The 22,033-nt window shown below is 39.4% G+C and overlaps 1 protein-coding gene across 6 annotated transcripts in view; it reads left to right on the top strand.

Annotated features, from left to right (window-relative positions):
* LOC128026130 (zinc finger MIZ domain-containing protein 1-like) overlaps positions 1-20,576 on the top strand; it is a 123,092-nt gene extending 102,516 nt beyond the window's left edge. For 3 of the 6 annotated variants that reach the window (XM_052612882.1, XM_052612883.1, XM_052612881.1), the window contains 19 exons: positions 1,698-1,733; positions 9,762-9,897; positions 10,486-10,600; positions 10,684-10,901; positions 11,230-11,425; positions 11,519-11,809; positions 11,905-12,087; positions 12,232-12,300; positions 12,433-12,601; positions 12,944-13,079; positions 13,300-13,510; positions 13,772-13,877; positions 13,981-14,141; positions 14,350-14,417; positions 14,518-14,586; positions 14,719-14,969; positions 15,222-15,388; positions 16,532-16,789; positions 17,541-20,576. In XM_052612882.1, the coding sequence (XP_052468842.1) occupies positions 1,698-1,733; positions 9,762-9,897; positions 10,486-10,600; positions 10,684-10,901; positions 11,230-11,425; positions 11,519-11,809; positions 11,905-12,087; positions 12,232-12,300; positions 12,433-12,601; positions 12,944-13,079; positions 13,300-13,510; positions 13,772-13,877; positions 13,981-14,141; positions 14,350-14,417; positions 14,518-14,586; positions 14,719-14,969; positions 15,222-15,388; positions 16,532-16,789; positions 17,541-17,648 (2,948 nt within the window). In that variant the 3' untranslated portion in view covers positions 17,649-20,576. The remainder of the gene's footprint in view (positions 1-1,697; positions 1,734-9,761; positions 9,898-10,485; positions 10,601-10,683; positions 10,902-11,229; positions 11,426-11,518; positions 11,810-11,904; positions 12,088-12,231; positions 12,301-12,432; positions 12,602-12,943; positions 13,080-13,299; positions 13,511-13,771; positions 13,878-13,980; positions 14,142-14,349; positions 14,418-14,517; positions 14,587-14,718; positions 14,970-15,221; positions 15,389-16,531; positions 16,790-17,540) is intronic. The other 3 variants (XM_052612885.1, XM_052612884.1, XM_052612886.1) reach the window with 1 other exon arrangement.
* Positions 20,577-22,033: the final 1,457 nt, after the last annotated feature.

The raw sequence follows: 22,033 nt of genomic DNA, 5'->3' as shown, positions 1-22,033 counted from the left end.
GGATGTGTGATGGCTATGCCCCTGCTGTTTTTATATTTAGAAAGCTGGCTTCATCTCTTGTGTTTCTACAGCAGTGTCTGAAGTCTAGGCATGATCCCTAGATATTTATAGTAAGTAGTTGTTTCTGGTAACTGCTACAGGGCGGCAGTAAAAGCATCATAAGGATAATATACTGCTCGAGCCAAGTCTACAGGTTCCTGTGTAGTTTTGTTAAAGCTCTCAGTCTCGGAGTACATGCTGATGGGGAAATAAACAGCAGTTTGCCATAATGAGGTTCCTGCTGTTCATGTGAGAAACTTCCTCCTCGGTGGTGAGGAGCTTTTAATAGCTCGGTGCTCTTTGCCCGTGTGTTGTTTGCGTTTGCTGGATTTACTTAAATAAACGTTAATGTTATGCTAATGTATTGGAGTACTAATGGTTTTACACTTACATTTTCGTAAGCTGTCTAAAACTATGCTAGATTCTCTTGAGGTTAAGACAATAAGAGAGAGAGCCCCAGATAGTCAGACCGAGATAGACAGAAAGCTTGTAGATTTTCCACAGACCCTGATAAAGTGCCATCACCCGTGCAAGCATTTACATTTGTTCTTAGTTACAAAGTGGATGCAAGGTAAACATCTAAACAAGTAGGTTGTGTAAACATACCGTAAACTGTCTTATTACTGTAGAAGTTTTAGATAGGATAGTTTGGATTTTTAAATTCATACAATTCTTGGAAATGTCTATTCATCAAAGAATGCTGAAAAAATGTGGTGTTAATGTTAATGGTTTCCACAAAATATTAAGCAGACTGTTGATAATTATGTTTTCCAAAGAATCAAGTAACACTGTAGACTGGAGTAATGACTCCTGAAAATTCAGCTTTGCCATTACATGAATAAATTACATTTTAAATGTATTAAAATAGAAAACCGTTATTTTTAATTGTTATATTGTTAGGCTTTCTGTAGTAATACACAACCAGTCAATGATGTGAATAAGGATATGACTGAACAGCTAAGATTGACGCACATGTATGGTATAGGAAAGTCATCTTCTGAATCTTTACAATTACAATTTTATCCATCTGTGTCTGAACTGTCTTGTTATGAAGTCCAAGAGAGAATTTCCATTAGTAATATAGGGAGGTCATAGCCTATGGAAATAACATAGTGACTGCCGAATAGCTATATGCTTGATAATGTGACTAATTTGATATTTAGATGTTTCCTCAGACAGTGACAAATGTGTTAGTCATATGAAGCATTATCAAGACTTAAGCACATCTGTCTAATTTAAACGATGTGTCATGAGATTCTGTGGTTTCTTTTTGGACATATTTAGATTTGTAAATGCTGGAATGTCATGTTAGGTTTTTATCATTAAATTCAAAAGAACCAAATACTGTTTGATACTTTTTAAATGGATCAATTTTATTAAATGATATTCTACTCTAGGTTACTTTTGAGGTTCTTAGCTTGAAATTTCTGACAAATGTGCAAGCACCTGGAATATTTCAGCAAATGCGTTGATTTTTAGATCACTTCTTTCTCTAAGATGAGAAGTCAGTGTTTCGGACAGCAGGCCGGGGCAGAGTCCCATCAATTCAACCAGGACATCAGTTCACCCATTGATGACGTCAACTCTGCTTACTGATACTATCTTGTCTTAATATTTCTTTGCCCCCTTGAGTAAAATGTTGAATTTGAACCCTACAGAAACCACCACCTGCAGGAGATGTCAGAGTGACACAGGTACTCTTCTGTGTTCTAGCATTGTTTGGCTTGTGAAACACATCTATTGGAGAGCTCTCTCTCCCTCTCTCTTCATCATCACCCTGGGCATTCATTCTGTTTTTGTTTTTTTTATTATTCATTCGTACGCAGTAACAGGAGATGAATCACGATGATGCAGACGCTTTTGATGTGCTTCCTTTGTTTGCGGGGTGTGTATGCGGGGGGGTCATTGGCTTCTGACTGAGCATCCATACCTGTTTCACAGACGCATGGGCTGCAGTGTCATCTCAGATTATCCTGGGATTTTTCTGCTGTCATCTATTCTTTCGCAAAGGCACTCTGTATGTTTACGGCCCAGGTTTTCAGCTTTTTCAGACTGTGCATCTCAGGAATGATGTCCCATTTTGTTGTATTTAATGATCAAAACAAAGCCTTCATCCGTATGTCACTCACTTCTAGGGCTGCCCTGTGTTTCGTGCCAGTCTGTCTGTCAGCTCTTCTCCATTTCATCGCAGTCGTTCATTCCCATTTTACTCAAATCTGTAGCGACAATGCACTGTGCCGTGTGCTTCAAATTCCTTTCCAATTCAGAAGCGCATCAAGGTGTTTCGATCCTCTCAAACAGAGCAGAATGTCAGCGAGTGCACATTGTGCGGATGTTACTGCGCTGTAGGAGGTGAATTACATCTGTAACTGACAGAAACAGCGATGAGATCGCTTATTTATGCATTCAAATGAGAAATATCACTTTCATCTGTTCAAGCAGCTACTCTTTGTGTGTGTGTGTGTGTGTGTTGTGCTAGAGAGAATCCTGAGTGGTTACATCACCTGGTGATGTGACCTGAGCGCAGGTCACTTTGTGGCCTGTTAACCTCAGTTAGGGGTTAAGAACTCTGACTTATGTGAGTGTGTGTGTAGACTGCACTCAGGTTCAGCTCTGGTCTTAATTAATATGTGAGCCTCTCGTATGCAAGGACCTGCCCTGTGTCATTAGTTAGTAGTGCGCTGCCTGAGCACATGCCTGCCATACTGCCGGTGTTCTGCCGATTTGTGCTAGCTGCTCAGATTGTGCTACCTTCCATTTAAAAAGATAGGTAGCACTAATCGATAGCGAAAAATGCTACCTATCAGATCGTGCTACCAGCATCTTATTCATGTGGTTTGAGGCTTTTTTTATTGTCCATACATACCCCTATGCATTACGATTTAACCATTTATTCAACTACACATTCAAAAACACTGATAAATTCAAAGAGAGACATAATGAAATGAACTGTTAAAATAATTTAAACTTTGAGCACCACATTAGAGTATTTTTATTTTCTTCTTGTATTTTTCTGGCTTGTGTGTGGCGGCGGTATTACACAAATCTCTCTATGAAGGCTGTTGGAAGAAGTTCTTTAAGCTGCTTACACTCACTGGGAAAGACCTGCATTAACAGATTGAAGTATTTAGGATGGATGAATTTGAAGAGGAATTCATTAAAATTTGTCTAAGGGACCCAATAGTTCAGAATAAACAGATTATCTGTGTAACTAACTTCTTTATCGGTTTCAATTGTTGTTGTTTTTTTTTTTTTTTTTTTTTTTCATTTATAGTTTTAAAATAAAAACAGCTTTTAACAGTTTCTATAGTGTTCTCGATCACCCGTGGTCAGCTGTTGGATTTCTCTTTGGTTGGTTTTCTAGGTCAGGTAAGGTGCTGTGATGATCTTAGAGAGGTGAGGATGAAGGGCAGACATGGCCATGTGGACAAGCAGGGTTGTGTATTTTCACTAAGTGGTCCAGGAAGGTCAGTCGACATGTCTGCCAATTCACTGTGGCGTCGGTCTGAGACTCTCACAGACTCACAGATTGAGAGTGAGGGTGAAAGAAAAGGACTCTGAGGACATTTGAAAATATGGCTGGTGTTATAAATTCCAGCCACATTTTATGCTCGAGACGTCCTCGTGAGGTTTGAAATCTTCCCACTTTCCAAAGCTGCACTAGTCAAAATTCCAGTGTATTCTGAGATTTAGAAGTGGACAGGACATAGATAGTGTATGTAATTCTTTTAGTGTGGTTTGGCTTTTGTCAGAAAATCTGATATTTATTTGTATTTTTAATTTTTTGCTCTGTTCCAGAGCCTAGTGAGCAGCCTACCTAGCATTAAGAAGCATTGTGGTTTAAAGCATCTGGTTTTGCCAGTGTAAGATACCAAATTTTTGCCAAATTTAAGGCAAACATGCATCCTTTACCAAGACAGTTATCCTTGAATGCATTGTGACAAGCTTAGTAAAAAAAAAAAAATCCAAGATGGTGAAAGAAATCAAACAAAAGTTGACTAAGTATGCTTATACTCCATGCAGAACTGACGTTTATCAATTAAAATGCTATGCAAAATAAAATACTTAAGACAGTATTTGTGTTCTCTGTATGGTTATGGATATTGGTGTTTTAGCTTAGCAACATGATAACTTTAACCAGATTTAACCATTGGAATCATCTGTAGAGTACATAGATTAAATGTTGAGCACCTAAATCAGTTTCTTGTGAGGGTGCATTTCATTTAGGATGCTGCCTGTGTAGGTAGTAGGACAGCATGGCAGCTCCATAGGTTTTTGGAACAAAGCATTTTATTATACAATGAACTTTCTACTTGATTTTTTTTCCTTACAATTTTGGCTTCTTTCCCGTGTCTTAACTTTAATTTACTGACATCTACTTTTTATTAGCAACATCATAATCAAAAAGCTCATAGAGAGGAGTTGAAGCCAGTAAAACCAAGAGTTTGGCCAAAAAGAGGTGCTGGCAGAGGTGAAGCTGCCAACTTGAGAAGGAGCGATGGACAAACATTCTTGGGTCAGCTTCAGAGGCGATTTGGGTAACCGGGGGTGACCTTGGTTCCCTATAAACTGGATCATTTGGGGATTTACCCTGGTCAGTTATTCAAAGCCCACTAAACCTGCTTGGAGAGGCTCTTCTCAAGACAAAGAGCAGACAGGGAGGGGGGTTGCTTTGTGTAGTCTCTGTCTCTCTGCTCTGTTTTGCCAGAAGTCTGTAGAGCCACAGGCTGTTGTCCCCTCAGTAAGATGGTTTCTGCTGCAGTCTGGTACCTTTAGAAATGGCAGAACATGGCTAATGTGATTCACAGAGCTTGTATGGATAGCATGGATCATACAGCGTTAGCAAATATTGCTCTCTGCATATTTGGAGTACTGTCTTTTTAAAAGCGAGAAAAAATATCTTTAAAAAATGTCTTTAAAAATATTACTGGTCATATTTAGGACTTTGAAGAGGGTTGTTTTTATTGTCATTTTTACTTGTCATTCAAGTATTAGAATATACCATATATTAAAACTTTTAAAACATTTATTTTAGATAATTTTTGTTAAAATTTCTTTTGTGAGTCAGTTTTTCCTGGTTGTTTTTTTTTTTACAACATAAAAAAAAAGTTTATTTCAAGTTTTGTTAACAACAACACTGGTAGTTTCGTGCACATTTTCTTCTTCTTCTTCAAAAAAGTATTTATTCATATTAATATATGAAGTGATTTATGATGGCATAATATGACACTGTACGATTGATTGGTAAACACTGTTATTGTCTTTTTTTACACCCTGAAATTGCTTCTTACACTGTGTTTAACAACCGTTTTTGAAGCTGCTGGGTTGTGATAAATGACACACTAAGTATGCGAAGCCTCAGACTGTATTAGAGTCTGGCTGGTGTAAGCAAACCTCAGTTTTATTGTCTGGCATGGCTTTGTGAGAGTTATGCTATATGTCGGTCCTCGTGTCTCTTCCTGCTGGGATCACTGCCTGGTGCACACCACTGTAAGCCAGCAGTACCACCACAGAGCTAAAGTAGCCTACAGCCAACTTAACACTCAACACAACCCATTCTGGAGCAGGTGTCTGGCAATGCGAGCAGGACCAAATGAAGGAAGAGAGACCGATGAAAGGAAAACCGAGACTGAGAGAGGCATTTTAATACAGTGAATGAAAGAGAAATGTAATTAATGCTGATTTACTGGTGAGTATAAGGATTCATGATATCATTTGTTAGAGAAACTTTCTTTTTGGTACTCACTGCTTCTATGTGGTAATAATGTAAAGTACAGTAGGATGTGTGGTATAAGGACAGCATGATTGTTTGACTAAAAAAAATGTATTGAATAATAAAATATAAATAATAAAACATGCATGTTTATTACCACTTAAAGTCAAGTAATTCTAGGAGAGCTCCTCTGTTTCCTTTGCGCTTGCGCAGTTGTCTTACTGCACAACAGGAGCTCTATGCTGGCGTGACTGCTGCTAATTAATTAAATGTCATTTGTCTTGAAATAGTTTTGTTATGGGAGCATTTAAAGAGCCAATGAACTGAATATTGGATCTAAAGTCAGTGTATCAGTGCATCCCTATTGATGAGAGAGATTGCGTTACAGTAAACATTATGCATTAAAATGACAACACAGCCCCGTGGGTAGTGGTGGAGGCGATGATGTTTGTGGGAGAAATCGTGTAGCTGTATTCAGCTAGGTAAGAGGGATATTGTATGCTGCCGGAAGGTGCTGTGTTGAATAGGTTGTTTTTTGGGTGAGTTTACTGGTTGAATCGCAGGCAGGAGAGCGCTAGTCTTTGTTACGTGTGGGAGGCATGCTAGGCGGGAACAACAGTTGAAAATTGGCAGGCGGCGTCTGGCTGTAACCTGTCATATGAGCTCTAAGTTGGTCTTTTGTGAGAAAATAACAGTTGCCAGCATGCAGAGGTAGTGATTTAGCTGGCCGATAAGCTCTCTGTAATGGCAGGGTAGAATAATTCTCATTGAAGTAGGTGGGTGATTCCAGCCTCATGCTCCAATCCTGCTGGGACGGCTTTCACGCCTGTCGCAGAGAGGTGAGAAGCATTCTCTTTGAAACAGACCCCTTTGATATATTTACACAAACGCGATTTTCTCACTGTAATTGTGTGTTTGAACTTGGATGGGAGAGTGTGTCAGGTGCCGCTGGGATATTGAATAACTTAAAGCTGTTTCTTGGAAGAACTCCAGTTCAGATTCATCAATGCATTAAGGGTCTTTGAATTTTATTCAGGAATTATTAACACAGGCATAAAATGACTAATGTCGCACAAATATGAATGGAAATTCTGTCATTTACTCTAGTACTTTGATCTTCCTGTGGTATCTCAAACTCAAGAATTTAAAAAATCACCATAAAGTATCAAAAACTATTCCATACAACAACTTTGTGTTAATCCCCTCCACCTTAACTCTCAAATGTCAGGGTGAGTAAATTATTTTTGTGTTAACTATCCGTCAGGTGCAGACTGTGGTAAATAAAGCCCTATTCGTATGGGATTAGTATTATCTGGGGACCTCGTGTAATTTAGAAATGACCTTCCCACATCTGAGTTTCATGTGGTGCATTCACACAGGTTAAGTAAAGCCTCTGATTTTACTCTAATTTACTGACTTGTCTCCCAGATGATCTGGATGAACAGGTCAGTGATGCTTCTTCAAAAAAAGTTCCTCATTCTCATGTGTTTTAAGGCTTGTCAATTTAAACATGATTTTAAGCCATTCAAGTGCAAGACGGCACGAAAGAGATCTCAGTGCAGTACTTGGACACTGTGCGCGTGCACACCTGAAGCACGTACACAGAAAGCCGTCTCTGAGACAGCATGCAAATGGCAAATTATGTCATTACTGTCTTAACGACTATTAGCATAAAAATGTTGTTGGTTATGTCTTAAGTTAACGTAAATGGTTAAGAAAATACCAGATGTGCATTAATAAAGGTGATCCATGCATGTCGTATGTTAATGTTAATTTAACAATAAAATATAAAGAGAGAATCACTCGCTTCTCTTAACGAAGTAACTTCTGTAGCTTTAATGGATATTTGTGTGTATTTACTTGGTAATTTGTATCTTTGCTTTTAATGGTCTGTCTGAGGGCTCAGCCTGCATGTAGATGAAATCCTAACTGTCCCTGTATAGCGTTATGACCCAGCACCCAAAACACCATCAAAACACTCCAATGCAGCCTCCATTCTTCGCGAATGAAGGCGCACAGAAAAATAAAAACCTTTAAAAAAATATTTTATATACGACACCGCCAAATCACAGAGATGCCAATTCACACTGGACTAATATAATCACAGGACCTCTGTGTTCTGCGAAATATGGTAGGTCATTTGCAGGGAAATATTTACTCTACAAATTACAATCATGGCTGATTCGCATGGGATTAAGATCACAGACAACCTCCGCAATTATTACAAACAACTAGAGGTCAACAGGTAATACTAATCCAGGTCTCCAGACTGAGGTGTGTGTTTTTCAGGAGCGTGTGTGCTGGTTTACGTTCCCCCAGCAATAAAGGCACTGGAGACAGCTGAGCAGTCTTCATAGTCATTACTTACTGATCGATTTAGAGAGGAAAGAGCCAAGACAGACGTCTGTCTCTCTGCACCAGAGAGAGAGAAAGAGAGAGAGAGAGAGAGACATTCTGGACTCTTGACACCACCCTCTCTGTTCAAATAGCCATAGCAGGCTTTTTGTTTTTTTTACTCATCTACTTTCTGTGAACTAGATTTAGAGAAGAAAGAGGGGTATTGTTCCATGTATGAACTCGTCTTAGGGGAAAGAGAATATTTTATAAGGTCCCTTGCAGAATCTGTTTGATGGCAAAGGAAGACTAGAGGTGCAGCACTACTGAAACATTTCTTGGCTTTTGTTCTTGTTCTGTCGGCGTGTGATTATTTTTTGTTCCCTGTTCTCTGTGTGCAGCTCAGAGTCATTCTATGAAACAGGCACCTTTTTCATGATGGAAAGATGATTTTTTAAAAGTATATGACTGTATTTAAATGCAATGTGCCACCTCAAGTTCAATTATTGTTTTGAAGGACTCTGAACACGTGACATTGGGAATGTGATGAAGTGGAACATTTCAAACAACAACAACAAAAAATATTATTTTCTAAAATGTTCTCATGTTTTTTTCTATATGTGATTCGTTGAATATGGGATATTTGTCAAATGATAAGATCTTGTCAAGCATAAGATTCATTCTGAAAATTGAGTAGAAACTCCAGTGATTTCACTTCCTCTCTATGCCATTTAGAATGAGAATTTTAATGATTATTTTAAAGTTAATGAGTAGTGTGATTTAGATAAATAACCTGCAGTTTTGCAATGTTTCAATCTTACAAATTTGTATAACATTTTTAAACAAATGTTAAAGTTAAAAAAGCAGTTGTTTGTGTTTAGTGCACTTCATCACATGTTGTGGACTCAAATGGTACTCTTCTCATAGAATGATTCAGCTAGCAGTGAGTATCTTTCTAAATAGTGTCAGTTAGGAAGTGTAAGGACCGTTTGTATGAAGAGCACTTGAATGCAGCGCTCGTGTTTCAGCCGTATGCAGTGTGTAGAATCGATTAGACCAGGTTTTGGTCACATGCCAGCTGCTGCCATCCCGAACTGACTCCATCACCATGGTGAGAGACTCGTTTTGTCACCCCTCTCAGGAGTAAAGTGCTGCCAGGACACAACACCGGCATGATTCACTGATTCTCATCTCCCATTTCTCGCTCTTTCTCTCCCTGTCCTTCATCATCCTCCTTTCACAAGAGGGTAGACAGGTCTTCTGTAGAAGGATCACTGCTTAAAGTGCACTGCAGATGAAAAGCATATGATCCTATGAAAAGCATACTGAAAGAAGGCTATTATAGAGGATCTCAAGCATGCTTGTACCTATACTGTGATTGTAGGGACCTCTAGTGGTAAAGACATTAACTGATTGATTTCGCAAAACACCTTTGGCATCATTATCATCATTTGCTTATAAAATTATATAAAAGAAAAATACTGACATTGAAACAAAAATGGCACCTAAAATCATATTAAGGAATGCTATGGTAATACTTGGCAGTGAGTTTTGCTCTTGCTAAATAGCATTCTGAAGATAAAATAAGAAAGATTGCTGCTTAGTCAACAGGTGATTTGTCTCTGTGCCAAAGATCTTTTCTGATCGTTCTTTGTGTTTGTCTCTTTTTCTCCAGCTCTCCTTTCGTCCTGGTGCGAGGAGCTGGGACGGCTTCTCTTGTTGCGGCATCAGAAGAATCGTCAGAGTGATCCACAGGGAAAAGTACCCTTGCAGCCGCCCATGAATTCCATGAAGCCCTCGCTCTCGCACGGGTCAGTACCCTGACAAAATTCTGCTCTAACCTGACACTTGCTGGAGCCATTCCAAGCACTGTTAAACTTACAATAGTCTTGCCCCTTTCTGATTTCTCAGAATCTCCTCTGGAAATTGAGTCTTGGTGCACTCATCCAGCACAGAATTGTTTGTTTTTATGTGGCATATGATCGTGAACACAAGGCTTTTCCAAGAAGCATTCGACCAAGCTTTCATTACAAGCCCTGTAAACATGACATCACTGAAGGCTGAGCAGATGAAATTCATTCTCACAGTGTTCCAAACAACAGCAGAAAAAACGTGATATTTTGTAACATTACCCTCTAGGTACGTCAACAAGAAGTTGATAGAGATTGATAGATTGCCAGAGACAACGTTTGCTGAGGAACTTCACTAGCTTAGTGATGTTTTTCAGAACATTTTCTGCTCTAGGACTAGTGATTGCCTACTTTCGCAAACATTACAGCTTCATTTTCATGGAAAAACAAATGTTCTGTAGTCAGGAGGGAGATTTTTTTCTTTATCTGTTTCTCAACACATGTTTGATGCCCCTGATCTCACATTACTGTTTGAACACTGTTTTGTAGTGATGGGTCCTTTCCATATGACAGCGTTCCCTGGCAACAAAACACTAACCAGGCCCCTGGCTCGTTGTCAGTGGTTACGACGGTGTGGGGCGTAACCAATACATCACAAAGTCAGGTGAGTCACACACATCCTGTCACTGTACAAAAACAGTAATGGTAATAACGTTGATCTTATAACCAGTGTTGCCTTTGATCTAGGTATTGGGTAACCCCATGGCCAATACCAACAATCCCATGAACCCTGGAGGCAATGCACTAGGGTCTGGTATGTCAGCCAACAACCCAGGGATCAACTCGCATCAGTTCCCTGGCCAACAACAACAGTTTTCAGCCAAAGGGGGATCCAACCAGGCCTACATGCAGCAAAGCATCTATGGGCGTCCAGGGCACCCGGGAGGAGGAGGTTTTGGTGGAAGGTAATGTTTCAAGCATTAGAGAGTCCGTTCCAGACAGGATGATGGGAAGTTGTTTTACAAAGTTGTTTTGCATCTCTTTGGGAGATTCAATAAGCTAAAGAAGAGTCTCCCATTAGTGATACTTGACACATGGGTTTAAAGCCAAGCTAATACTCATTTTAAGGATGTTTTTCTTGAAAGGGATGATATCACCTTCTTGATGTGCCAAGTGCAAATCCAGGAAAGATTTCTGTGGCATTCCAACAAGTTTTATTCTAATAAATAGACTTTTTTTGTCTCTGTAATTTGTGATGTAGACGTTAATGTGATGTGTATTCCTTCTGCTCAGTTACCCGGGTGGGCCGAATGCTCCGAGTGGTATAGGCATGCCCCCTCATACACGACCGCCGTCTGATTTCACCCAACCCGCTGCTGCTGCTGCTGCCGCTGCTGTTGCTGCTGCAGCCGCCACCGCAACAGCTACTGCCACAGCAACCGTAGCGGCCCTGCAAGAGACCAACAAAGACATGAACCAGTACAACCAGGTTTGTCCCTCATTGGTTTTGGCTTCTTTCCCTACCCTGGACTTCTAAATGACTCCACTTATTCATGTGAACTGCCATTGGCCTTTTCCACAGGTCTGCTCCTCTTTCCAGATGGGGCCTACGCAAGGCTACAACAGCCAGTTCATGAACCAGCCAGGGCCCCGTGGGCCCCCGTCCATGGCTGGAGGCATGAACCCGGCTGGTATGGGTGGTGGCATGAATAGCTCCAACATGAGTGGCCCTCCAATGGGTATGAACCAGCCCAGAGGCCCAGGGATGGGGCCCTTCAGTGGCCACGGCCAAAGGATGCCTCAGCAGAGTTACCCTGGACCCAGACCTCAGTCCATGCCTATGCAGGGCACCAAGAGGCCCTATCCAGGAGAGGTAAGACCACCAATGGTTCAAATAGAACTTGAGTAGATATTTTGTATTGGCTGTTTGTGTTTGTGAACCAACTGTTTTTTGTTTTTTTCCAACAGCCTAATTATGGAGGCCAGCAGTTTGGACCCAATGGCCAGTTTCCCAACCAGCAAGGGCAGTACCCTAACCCAAATGCTTCTAGAGCTCTTCCTTCACCCAATTACCCTGGGCAAAGGATGCCGGGACAACAGGGCTCAGGCCAGTATCCCCCTACTGGGGTAGCCATGGGCCAATATTATAAGGTAAATTCATATTGCTTGGTCTTTGCAGTGTTAGTAGACACAATTTTCTTGAGGAAATGGTGTAATTTGGCTTACACTTCTAAATATTAATAGCAGCTATCTTGTTTTCTTTATTTAAACTCTGTATGCTCTTTCCTGTTTCAGCAAGAGCCATTCAATGGTCAGAACAACAATTTCTCTGGAGGTGGTTATGGGTATAATCAAGGAAATGGGGTAGGTGGTTAAACTATTGCTTTATTTTCATACACAGATATGTGTAATCTCCCATTTGTACTATGTAATATGTACAGATTTGAGGTTTGTTTAGTGACTGCATTCAGTGATCATGTCTCTCTTTGACTAAAGCCTCCTCGGCAGGTGGTGAACTACCCACACTCGCCAGTTCCTGGGAACCCCACGCCACCCATGACCCCTGGAAGTAGTATACCTCCGTACCTGTCACCCAATCAGGATGTCAAGCCCCCATTTCCTCCAGACTTGAAGCCAAACATGACGCCTCTGCCTCCACCTCCAAGTGAGTCACGCAAAGAAATCCCACACCACGACCGTTTCATTGTACTGATCTCCGCTCTGTCCGTATTACAAACTCCGTTACAGTCAATCAGAATAAATCCCTGAGAATCTTTTGATCCACCACCTGCAGCTGAGTGGGAAAAAAAAGTCCCATTGCACATTTATCTGACATTCATGCATTTTTCACATCCACTCAGATCTCATTCATAATATATGTGCTTCGGTGGGAAAGGGTGAATCTAGGTGAAGGGAAAGCCAAACTTGAAAGCCTCTTACACATTGATACTATGGTCTACATGTGTAGACTGTTAATCCATCTAATCTCTAAAATTTGTTCCCATAGCCAACGAGGAGCTTCGTCTGACGTTCCCTGTGAGAGATGGAGTTGTGCTGGAGCCCTTCAGATTAGAGCACAACCTGGCTGTCAGTAACCACGTCTTCCATCTGCGCCCCTCCGTCCACCAGACGCTCATGTGGAGGTGTGCATGTTACTACTATAAACTGCAATTGCTCTTGACAATGAAATCCTTCATATTTAATTATATTTCTGTCATTATTTACACACACTGTGTGTGACATGACAAGCAGTGTGCACATTCTGCAAGGCATCTCATTTTGTGTACCACAGAAAACAGTACAAGTTGGAATGTCATGAGGACTATTGCATTAAAACTAGAACCTTCTCCTCATGTCCTACAGATCTGATCTGGAGCTGCAGTTTAAATGCTATCATCATGAGGACCGACAAATGAACACCAATTGGCCCGCATCCGTCCAAGTCAGCGTCAACGCCACCCCCCTCACTATTGAGAGGGGCGAAAATAAGACATCCCACAAACCCCTGCACTTAAAGCACGTGTGTCAGCCAGGGAGAAACACCATCCAGATTACAGTCACAGCCTGCTGTTGTGTGAGTATTCCTCTGCTGTCTTTCAATAATGTATAGTCTTTCATTTAGCGGCCATGTCAAAGAGCTGTTATACAGCATGTGATATGAAATCAGATAACACTGATTTGAAGCAGCTTCTGTTCTCTTCCTACTACATTTGCTGGTATCAGTTTTATGCTTTCCTGTCTGAAAACGGAACGGTACAGATACTGTATCATGTAAAAGATATTCTGATGTGGAGATGCTTGCTAGCGGGTTGTTATATGTTTGGTCTTGTTGCAGTCGCATTTGTTCGTGCTGCAGCTGGTCCATAGGCCATCGGTGAGATCGGTCCTGCAGGGACTTCTGAAGAAGAGGCTCCTTCCTGCGGAACACTGCATTACCAAAAGTTAGTAGATGCTGGATTCTTTGGAATCTGTGGATGTCACTCTGTATTATCATCTTCATCAATCCCTAATCTTTGCAATGTCTCTTTGTCTGTTTTCCTGCAGTTAAAAGAAACTTCAGTAGCGTAGCAGCGTCCTCTGGGAATGCCACACTAAATGGAGAGGATGGAGTAGAGCAGACAGCCATCAAAGTGTCCCTCAAGTGTCCAATCACATTCCGAAGGATCCAGCTCCCTGCTAGGGGACATGACTGCAAACACATCCAGGTAAGCATGGCTGAAGTGCGTATCTTATAAAAATACTGATTATGATAATGATATTTACTATTTCTCACTAATCTGCACTATGCAAATACATGTTTTTGGGGATTTCTCATATTACCAAAGCAAAACTTTGACAAATATCTGAATCAAAACAAATTGTGCAAATCTGTTATTTTGCATTGATTAAATTTAGATTTGTTTTTATGTGCAGTGCTTTGACTTGGAGTCCTATCTGCAGCTGAACTGTGAGAGAGGAACGTGGAGATGTCCTGTATGCAAGTATGGGGCAAACCACACAAGAATTGTTTTGGGTAGCCAAATAAATGTGATACGTTGTTCCTCTTTGCTCTGTGTTTTATATGTTTCTCTCTGTCCCCAGTAAAACAGCATTACTGGAAGGGCTGGAGGTGGATCAGTACATGTGGGGAATTCTCAATGCGATTCAAAAGTAAGTTTATTAATCAAACATTGGATCACGTGGTTTTTCAGTGCGAGTCCTGTAAAAATGCACCTGAGATATGATTGTTAAATTAAAAACATCCTACTATTTGCATTCATTAATTTTGTTTCTTTCTTACAGTTCGGAGTTTGAAGAAGTCACCATCGACCCTACATGTGGTTGGAGGCCGGTGCCCATAAAGTCAGACATTCATATAAAGGAGGACCCAGATGGCCCTTTGGCCAAGCGTTTTAAAACCATGAGTCCCAGTCAAATGATCATGCCTAATGTGATGGATATGATCGCCCAGCTGGGTCCCGGCCCTTCACCCTACACCCCCCTCCCCCTTCAGCACGGAGGAAACAATGGTGATTATGGGGGCCACGTTAGAGGTCAGCACCTGATCAGGATCTCTGTTCTTTTCTTGCTCTCGGTCTCATAAAACAGTCCTTAGCATTTTACAAGCTTCATTGTTTAGGAACGCTTCATGTTTTCCCTTCAGTCGTAACAGTCAGAAGAACTTACGCCTGTGAGCTCTTACCAGGCTGGTTTGCCATCCAAGCTGTCTAAATCTCTCTAGCTCTTTGTCTCTGTGATTCTGAGGTAATCGCTGCTCACTGCTGTTTCTCTGTTTTGTGAATCAGGCAATAGTTACCAGGGCCATGGAAACTTTGACTTCTCCCACAGTAACTCTGGTGGAGGAGCTCCCATGAATGACTTCATGCATGGACCCCAGCTCTCACATCCGCCAGACATGCCCAACAGCCTCATGGGCCCTGACAAGCCTCTCACCCACGGCATGCCTGACTCGGTAAATCACTTTATATACCCCTTGTTTTGAGACATATTTGACTAGATTTTTTGTATTAAAAACTAGGAACAAATCACTCCGAGATAGAAACCCCTTTAAAAGTTTGATATTCACGAAAGGTCAAATGATACTACTAAAAATCTAAACAATTAAGACAGTAAGAAATTTATATTTTTTAAATGAATACAATAATTTATAGCCTAATTTTTTGACTTTTCTAAAAATGGTTTAAAGGCTGAAATGTGACGTTTATAAATTTGTTTTGTGAAAACCTGCATCTGAACTGTAAATTGTCTTTTTATGGTTTTATATGGTACCAGGCATTGCCCTACCCCACTCATATGGCATTCATTTTATTTGTGCAGGTCATTTATTTGAGCAGGTCATAAAAAGCCATACATTTTAATAAAAAAAAATTTAAATAGTGATATAAAATTGATATTTGTATTTTGAAAATGTTTTTTATTGATTTTTAGACTATTATCAAATTTTCTCCATCAAAAAAAAAAAAATCTTTTTTTTTTGTATCCGGTCTAGTTATATTAATTTCTAGCTACCAAAAACTGAAGAGTGCCTGCCCAAAGGTCTATCAGGGAGTTTGCAATTTTGCGAGCCCTGCTGTAGCTTCTCAGAGAGAATTTTATCATGCCTCAGCATGTTGAACTTTGTCTAAGAGGTTTGGTCCCTATTCATGCCTTTTAAATCCTCATCACTGTAACTATCAAAGCATGTAGCAGATCCAGCAATAAATTAAGAAAATTACTGTCGAACTTTGCCTGCTTGCTTGCTATTAACATTATTACTTTTAATACTAACATGAGGTGTTTCAAAATAAGTCTCATATTTTACACCTGCTATATTGATTTCAAGCTCGAAAAATCTAAATGGCTCCAAAAGCATGTAAATGAACCATTTTCCTCTTAGTATTAAGATCAAGTACACTTCAGGTTTGCGTAGACAAATTAGTTTAAATATATAGTTTTGCAAGTCATCTTAGTTTTATGAAGATGTATGTGCTCCGGAATCATCTGCATGGCACCTGTTTTGCTCTTTGTCTGTCTATGGCTGCCACTCGAGCTCTCTCAGACGGAGTGCTCCACTTTATGCAGAGAAACTCATCGCTCTTCTCTCCTCCCTTCGCAGATGCCCCATCCCGTGAGCGCTGATCAATCCCATGCTTCCATGCAGCCAGGCATGCATGCATCCCCTCACCCCAACAGCCAGTCAGCTCAGCCATTGCATCACAGCGGCCCCCCATCCTCCCAGCCCCCACGCCAGCACCCACCCCCCCAGCAGCCAGGCCAAAACAGTCACCCACATGCTGACATGACCTTCAACCCTGCCGCCGACGGGCAGGCAGGTGGCCAGGGACCTGCAGACATGCCCGAGCCTTCGCTGGATGTGAGTATTCACACGGATGCTTGTTTGGGCTTCTTTCATTTCAAGAGCCACATGCTACTTACATTTCTTGCACAGTCATGTAAGCCTCTCGCTTTCCCCATGGTCCAAAGCTCTGAGTGTCCCAAAACATCCTGATTCAAGAAATATTCTGGATTCAGTTCAAGTTGAGCTCTATCGTTTGAGCATTTGAGGCACAATGTTGACATAATTACCACAGAAATGTATTTCTATTTCAGCTACTTAAAAAAAAAAAAGGCAAAAAAAAAATCTTGGTTACAATGAGAAACTTACAATGGAAATGTCTGTAAGCATAAGCAACATTTGTTTGTCTTAAAACTTCTGTTTAAAGTTATATCCAGTTTTACAACTTATTGACAACTTAATGCCATGAACCCTAAAATATTATTGCCATAAACCCCGAAATAATTATTTTAAACATCTTTACAGCTCAAATAATAATCAAACAACTTACATTCAAGTAATACTACTTTGATCAATTTGATTTCCCTGCCATTTATAATATGATAAGCTTCACATTCTTTTAAGTCCTCCAGAAATTGTCTCCATTTACTTCTATTCTCATCCTCATTGTAACCTTTTTTTATGCCACAAAAAGCTGTTGACTGAGATTAACATGTATTGAGCTATATAATATTTATATATTTCAAGATATATTCCCATTATTTTTAAGGTTCTTAAAGATCGTTTGCGAGATTGTATCGTAACTGTATCTGTCTGTCGCTCTCTGCAGCTTCTGCCAGAACTGGCGAACCCGGACGAGTTGCTGTCATACTTAGACCCTCCTGACCTCCCAAGCAGCAGCAACGATGATCTGCTTTCCCTTTTTGAGAACAACTGACTTCCTTCAGGCGGCCTTTAGGAGAGAGGTCCTCATTTGTTTGGCTGTCAGGAATTGAGAGGCATATGAAGACTGACTCTGTACTTTGCAAACAGGAAACAGCCATCCTTTTGCCTCTTCCTCGTGTAAATATCTCACTCTTTTACAAGCAACCTTTTCCACACATATATGGCAGCCATGTTGGTTCGCACTAAAGTGATATCTTTCAATACTAATGGAAATACATGTGCAGCTATTATCAGTTCATATGAATACGTCACACAGAACTGTGTGTGTGCTCACTAGGAAAGTATTGTAGCATTTTTAATTCAGATTTTTTTTCCTTTTGTGAAAAGAAGACCTGAATAGAAAATATATATATAAATATATATATTTCTTCCTGTACTGGCCTCTGTGTGTCCGCAATCTCTTGAAGGTTTGTTCTTCCAAACTCTACCACCACTTCCCAAGAGGCTTCCCAAGTCCTCGTCTGCTGGATGTCCACACTGTTTGTCAGTCCATCTCCCTCGGAAAAGCACAAGAGAATGCGTCAGACTGCACCTGGAAGCCTGTTAAAGAGAGGACAAATGAAAAAAAAAGCTCATCTCGTAATCACCAGAATGATCTAACCCTCCCATCCCAGAGACTAACGATGGGAGTTTTGCGAAAGTTCTCCAAACACTCCCAAACTCTCACGCCACAGGACACAAGAAGGTGTTCTGTTCTAGTACACCACCACGCAGCTTTGCACCTCATTTTGTAATGTGATTTCATGTGTCCAGCACCTTCAGACGTATGCATCATGTTCTAAACAAATGCTAGAGGCCATCACGGCGTGCATTCTTTCCTTCTCGAGACAGAATCGCAAACATTTCAGCACTCTACCCATGATATTGTGCAACAGACTGTTCCTCCTCCTGCAACGATCTGTGGATTCTCCACACCAGCGGTCACAGAGCAAGAAGAAAGCAATTCACGTTTCAAAGGGAAGTCAGTCTTGTGTCATCGGTCTTCTCTGTGAGTTCTCTTCATGCGTGAGGCCCTTGATGTTCGTACCCCTCTTCTGACAAACTGCACACAATGTGGAATCATTCATCATTCCCATTCGCCCCTTATTTTAGTGATACGGTTTTCTTTTCTTTTCTTTTTTCAACAATTTCTTCTGTATTGTTTTAATTCAGCCTTTTTATTCATGAATTTTCATGTTTAAGTTTTATTTTATAATGCACATTATATTGTTCATATAATGGTAAGTATTTGTTTTTTTCATGTTGTTACAATTGTACAAAAATCTGTACATTTATCACATGATGTCCATGGATTACCAAAGTTATGCACCCTGATTTGAGAAGGTGGCCCAAATCGATTTTGACAAGCCCTTAAGTTGTTCCCTGTAGAATTTGATCACGTTTAACGTCTCACATTCAGCATTTTGTTTACATGTAAAATCATAGTAATTACAGAGCAAACAATGAAGAAAGTGTTTTTTTTAGAATATGTTCTCTATTTATAGATTTTTCCTTTTTAATTCAGTTATATAATTAAACTATATATTATCTCAATACCCATCAGTGCATTCAATTCTTACAGAAACTGTACATTTCAGTAAAAATTCAGTAAAACTTTTATATCAGCAGCTCAGTGAAGGCTAACAACGTCCATGTGTACAAGACTGATTTTCTCAAAGAAAAAACGCTTTTTCTGGATTTTTTTTTTTTTTAAGTCAAAATGGCCAAATCTAATAATTGTCCATATTTATATTTGTAACAACATTTCCATGATACTGATGTTACTTAAAGACTGTTGAAGGCTGACATCACCGTTTGAAACATGTTTCCATTTTAAGTTATTTTTTTGCAATAATAGTTTTAGTTTGCCTGTTTTTTTTTTTCTTTTCTGTTCTTCTTGGTGTAGAATTATGTACAAAAATGTTTGTTGTTGACAATTTAAATACTAAGAACTCCAACAGGAAAATGTGGTTTCAAGTTCTATAGCGTTTGTCTGTAGGTCACTTGTATATCCTTTTTCAAAGATGCACTGCCGCATTTCCGTTCCCACTTTGTAGACACAAATAGGCATAAACTGAACTTAAAGACTCCTGAAGATGTTGTCTGTGAGCTGTCACATGCTATTGATGTACAGTCATTGAAGAGACACAGTGGGTGCTGAGGCAGGAACAGAAAGGTTTAAATGAAATAGATGGTGTGTTCATTACCCAGCCACAGGGTGAGGGTTCAGTGCGGGTCGAAGGAAAAAGGGTGAAGGGACACATTAGGGATGCATGTACATATGTAAATGATAAATAGAGACACGTTAACAGAAATGTATTCATTTTCCCCAGGGGAATGTGCATTGTGTATTTAGAAATTGTAAAGCTTGCATCCTCCCATCAGAATCTAAATTGGGTAAAATGAATCTGTGTTTGTTAGCGTCTGTGGAACCTCTAAGCATTTGTTCACTTTTGTAAAATATTCATCCCACATGACTGAGGAATTTGGGGAGAGGATTAAAAGAGACACATTTGTTTTACATTTGTGTAATATTTAGCTTATGTGTATTGCTCCATTTTCTTGTGTACTTAATAAGGTGCTACAGAAGATAATGAAGAAAATCCTGGGGAAATAATTTGGACAATAGGGACACGGGGCCAGGGGCGGTTCCAAAAGATTGTAACCAAAATCCAGAGTTTGTACAATTTTGATATCATGATCAGGAAAATTAAAAACATAAATGAGGTACAATCTGAGGTGATTGGCACCAAACCTTGCAGTTGTCTTTTGCTTGTACATTCTGTTGTACAATCATTTCATATTCTAAACCGGTCAGAGAGAGAGAAAAAAAAAAACAACAACAAAAAACTAATTGTGATTTTTAGTCTTGCAAAACTGTATGTAGTTAGATGCTGTGACATCCTAATATTTATCTAATAAATATGTATTCAGATGAAACGACCTTGTGCTTCTGATGTTTCAATTGGTAAAAATGCATAGTTGTGAGAATCTGTTGTGAAAGCTCCAGGCTTTACAGGTTTCTGCAAGAAAACAACCACAAAGAAATAAAGCAGCAATGGTTTGTAACCACTGGGAGGCAGATGTTTCCTTATGGGTTATATATATATATATATATATATATATATATATATATATATATATATATATATATATATATATATATATATATATATAGCTTTAAATAGGATTTTTATCCTATCAAATTTTTGATGCACTGAAATGCACATAATGCTTGTTACCAATTTCAATATCACAAAAAATACTAGCCTAACTGAAAGAAGAAAAATTATATTGAATAAAGTAAATGTACAAATAGATTAAAAAGTCTTTACTGTATAAATTCAATCCATTCGGATTTATTTTACAAAAGTGATTCGGTCAAGGACAGTGAGTGATTTTCTTTCTGATGTTTGATTTATGTTATTGACACAAAGGGCAACAGCAGCTATATTAGAAAAATAGTTCACCCAAAAATTACAATTATGTTGTTGTTCTAAACTTGTATGAGTTTCCTTCTGCTTTTGAATGCAAAATAACGTTTTTAACCAAACAGTTGCTGGGCCCTCATAGTATGAAAAAATGTCTATAGTATGAAAAAAATACACTTTTAGAGTCAGTGGGGGCCAGACACTTTCTGATCACAAACATTATTCAGAATGTCTTATTTTATGTTGAGAAGAACAAAGAAATGAATACAGGTCTAGAACAACCTGAGGGTGAGTAAAATATGACAGTATTTTCATTTTGAGGTGAACTATCCCTTTAAGATCTCATATTTTAAATGACTATGCAACTGATGGCCAGTCAATCAAGTCCACAGCCAATCACAGCCCGCCTCCTCGTTCGGGCCACGGCTTCAGGTTTTCCACAAAAATAAAACAATCACATTTATTTTTATATTTTACTATTTAGTTGACTGCTGGGAATGCGACGGTATGGAAAATGGAGTTTCAGTATAATGTTCTTATCTCTTATTATCAACCAATCACGGCTGATAATACATTACTTTTTTACATTTTCATACTTTTTTTTTTTTTTTACCTTTTTCTCTCCTCTTGTTAACGAAACCTGAACACGAACAGAATAATCTCCTTCTAAAAGATATGTCAGAAGTTGTAATGTTATAACAGTGTGCTGTTTAGAAAATTTAGCCAGTTTTTTTAAAGACCGGAAAGTAGTGAAAGGGAGATTAAGTAACGTAGACTAAACGATCGATACAGTGTATGCAAATCAATGAGAACATACATAAATCATATGGTAATAACGTGGATATTTTACTTATTAGATTTGAATATTGATGACCACGAGAAGCTTAGAAAGGTCATTGAACTGAACTGAATAAGCAATCATCAATTTGAATTATTATCATTATTATTTCTACCCACCAGACCACTG

This window comes from Carassius gibelio, chromosome A13 (assembly GCF_023724105.1).
Source record: "Carassius gibelio isolate Cgi1373 ecotype wild population from Czech Republic chromosome A13, carGib1.2-hapl.c, whole genome shotgun sequence".
Taxonomy (NCBI): Eukaryota; Metazoa; Chordata; class Actinopteri; order Cypriniformes; family Cyprinidae; genus Carassius; species Carassius gibelio.
This window is presented reverse-complemented; position numbering and strand designations above follow the sequence as displayed.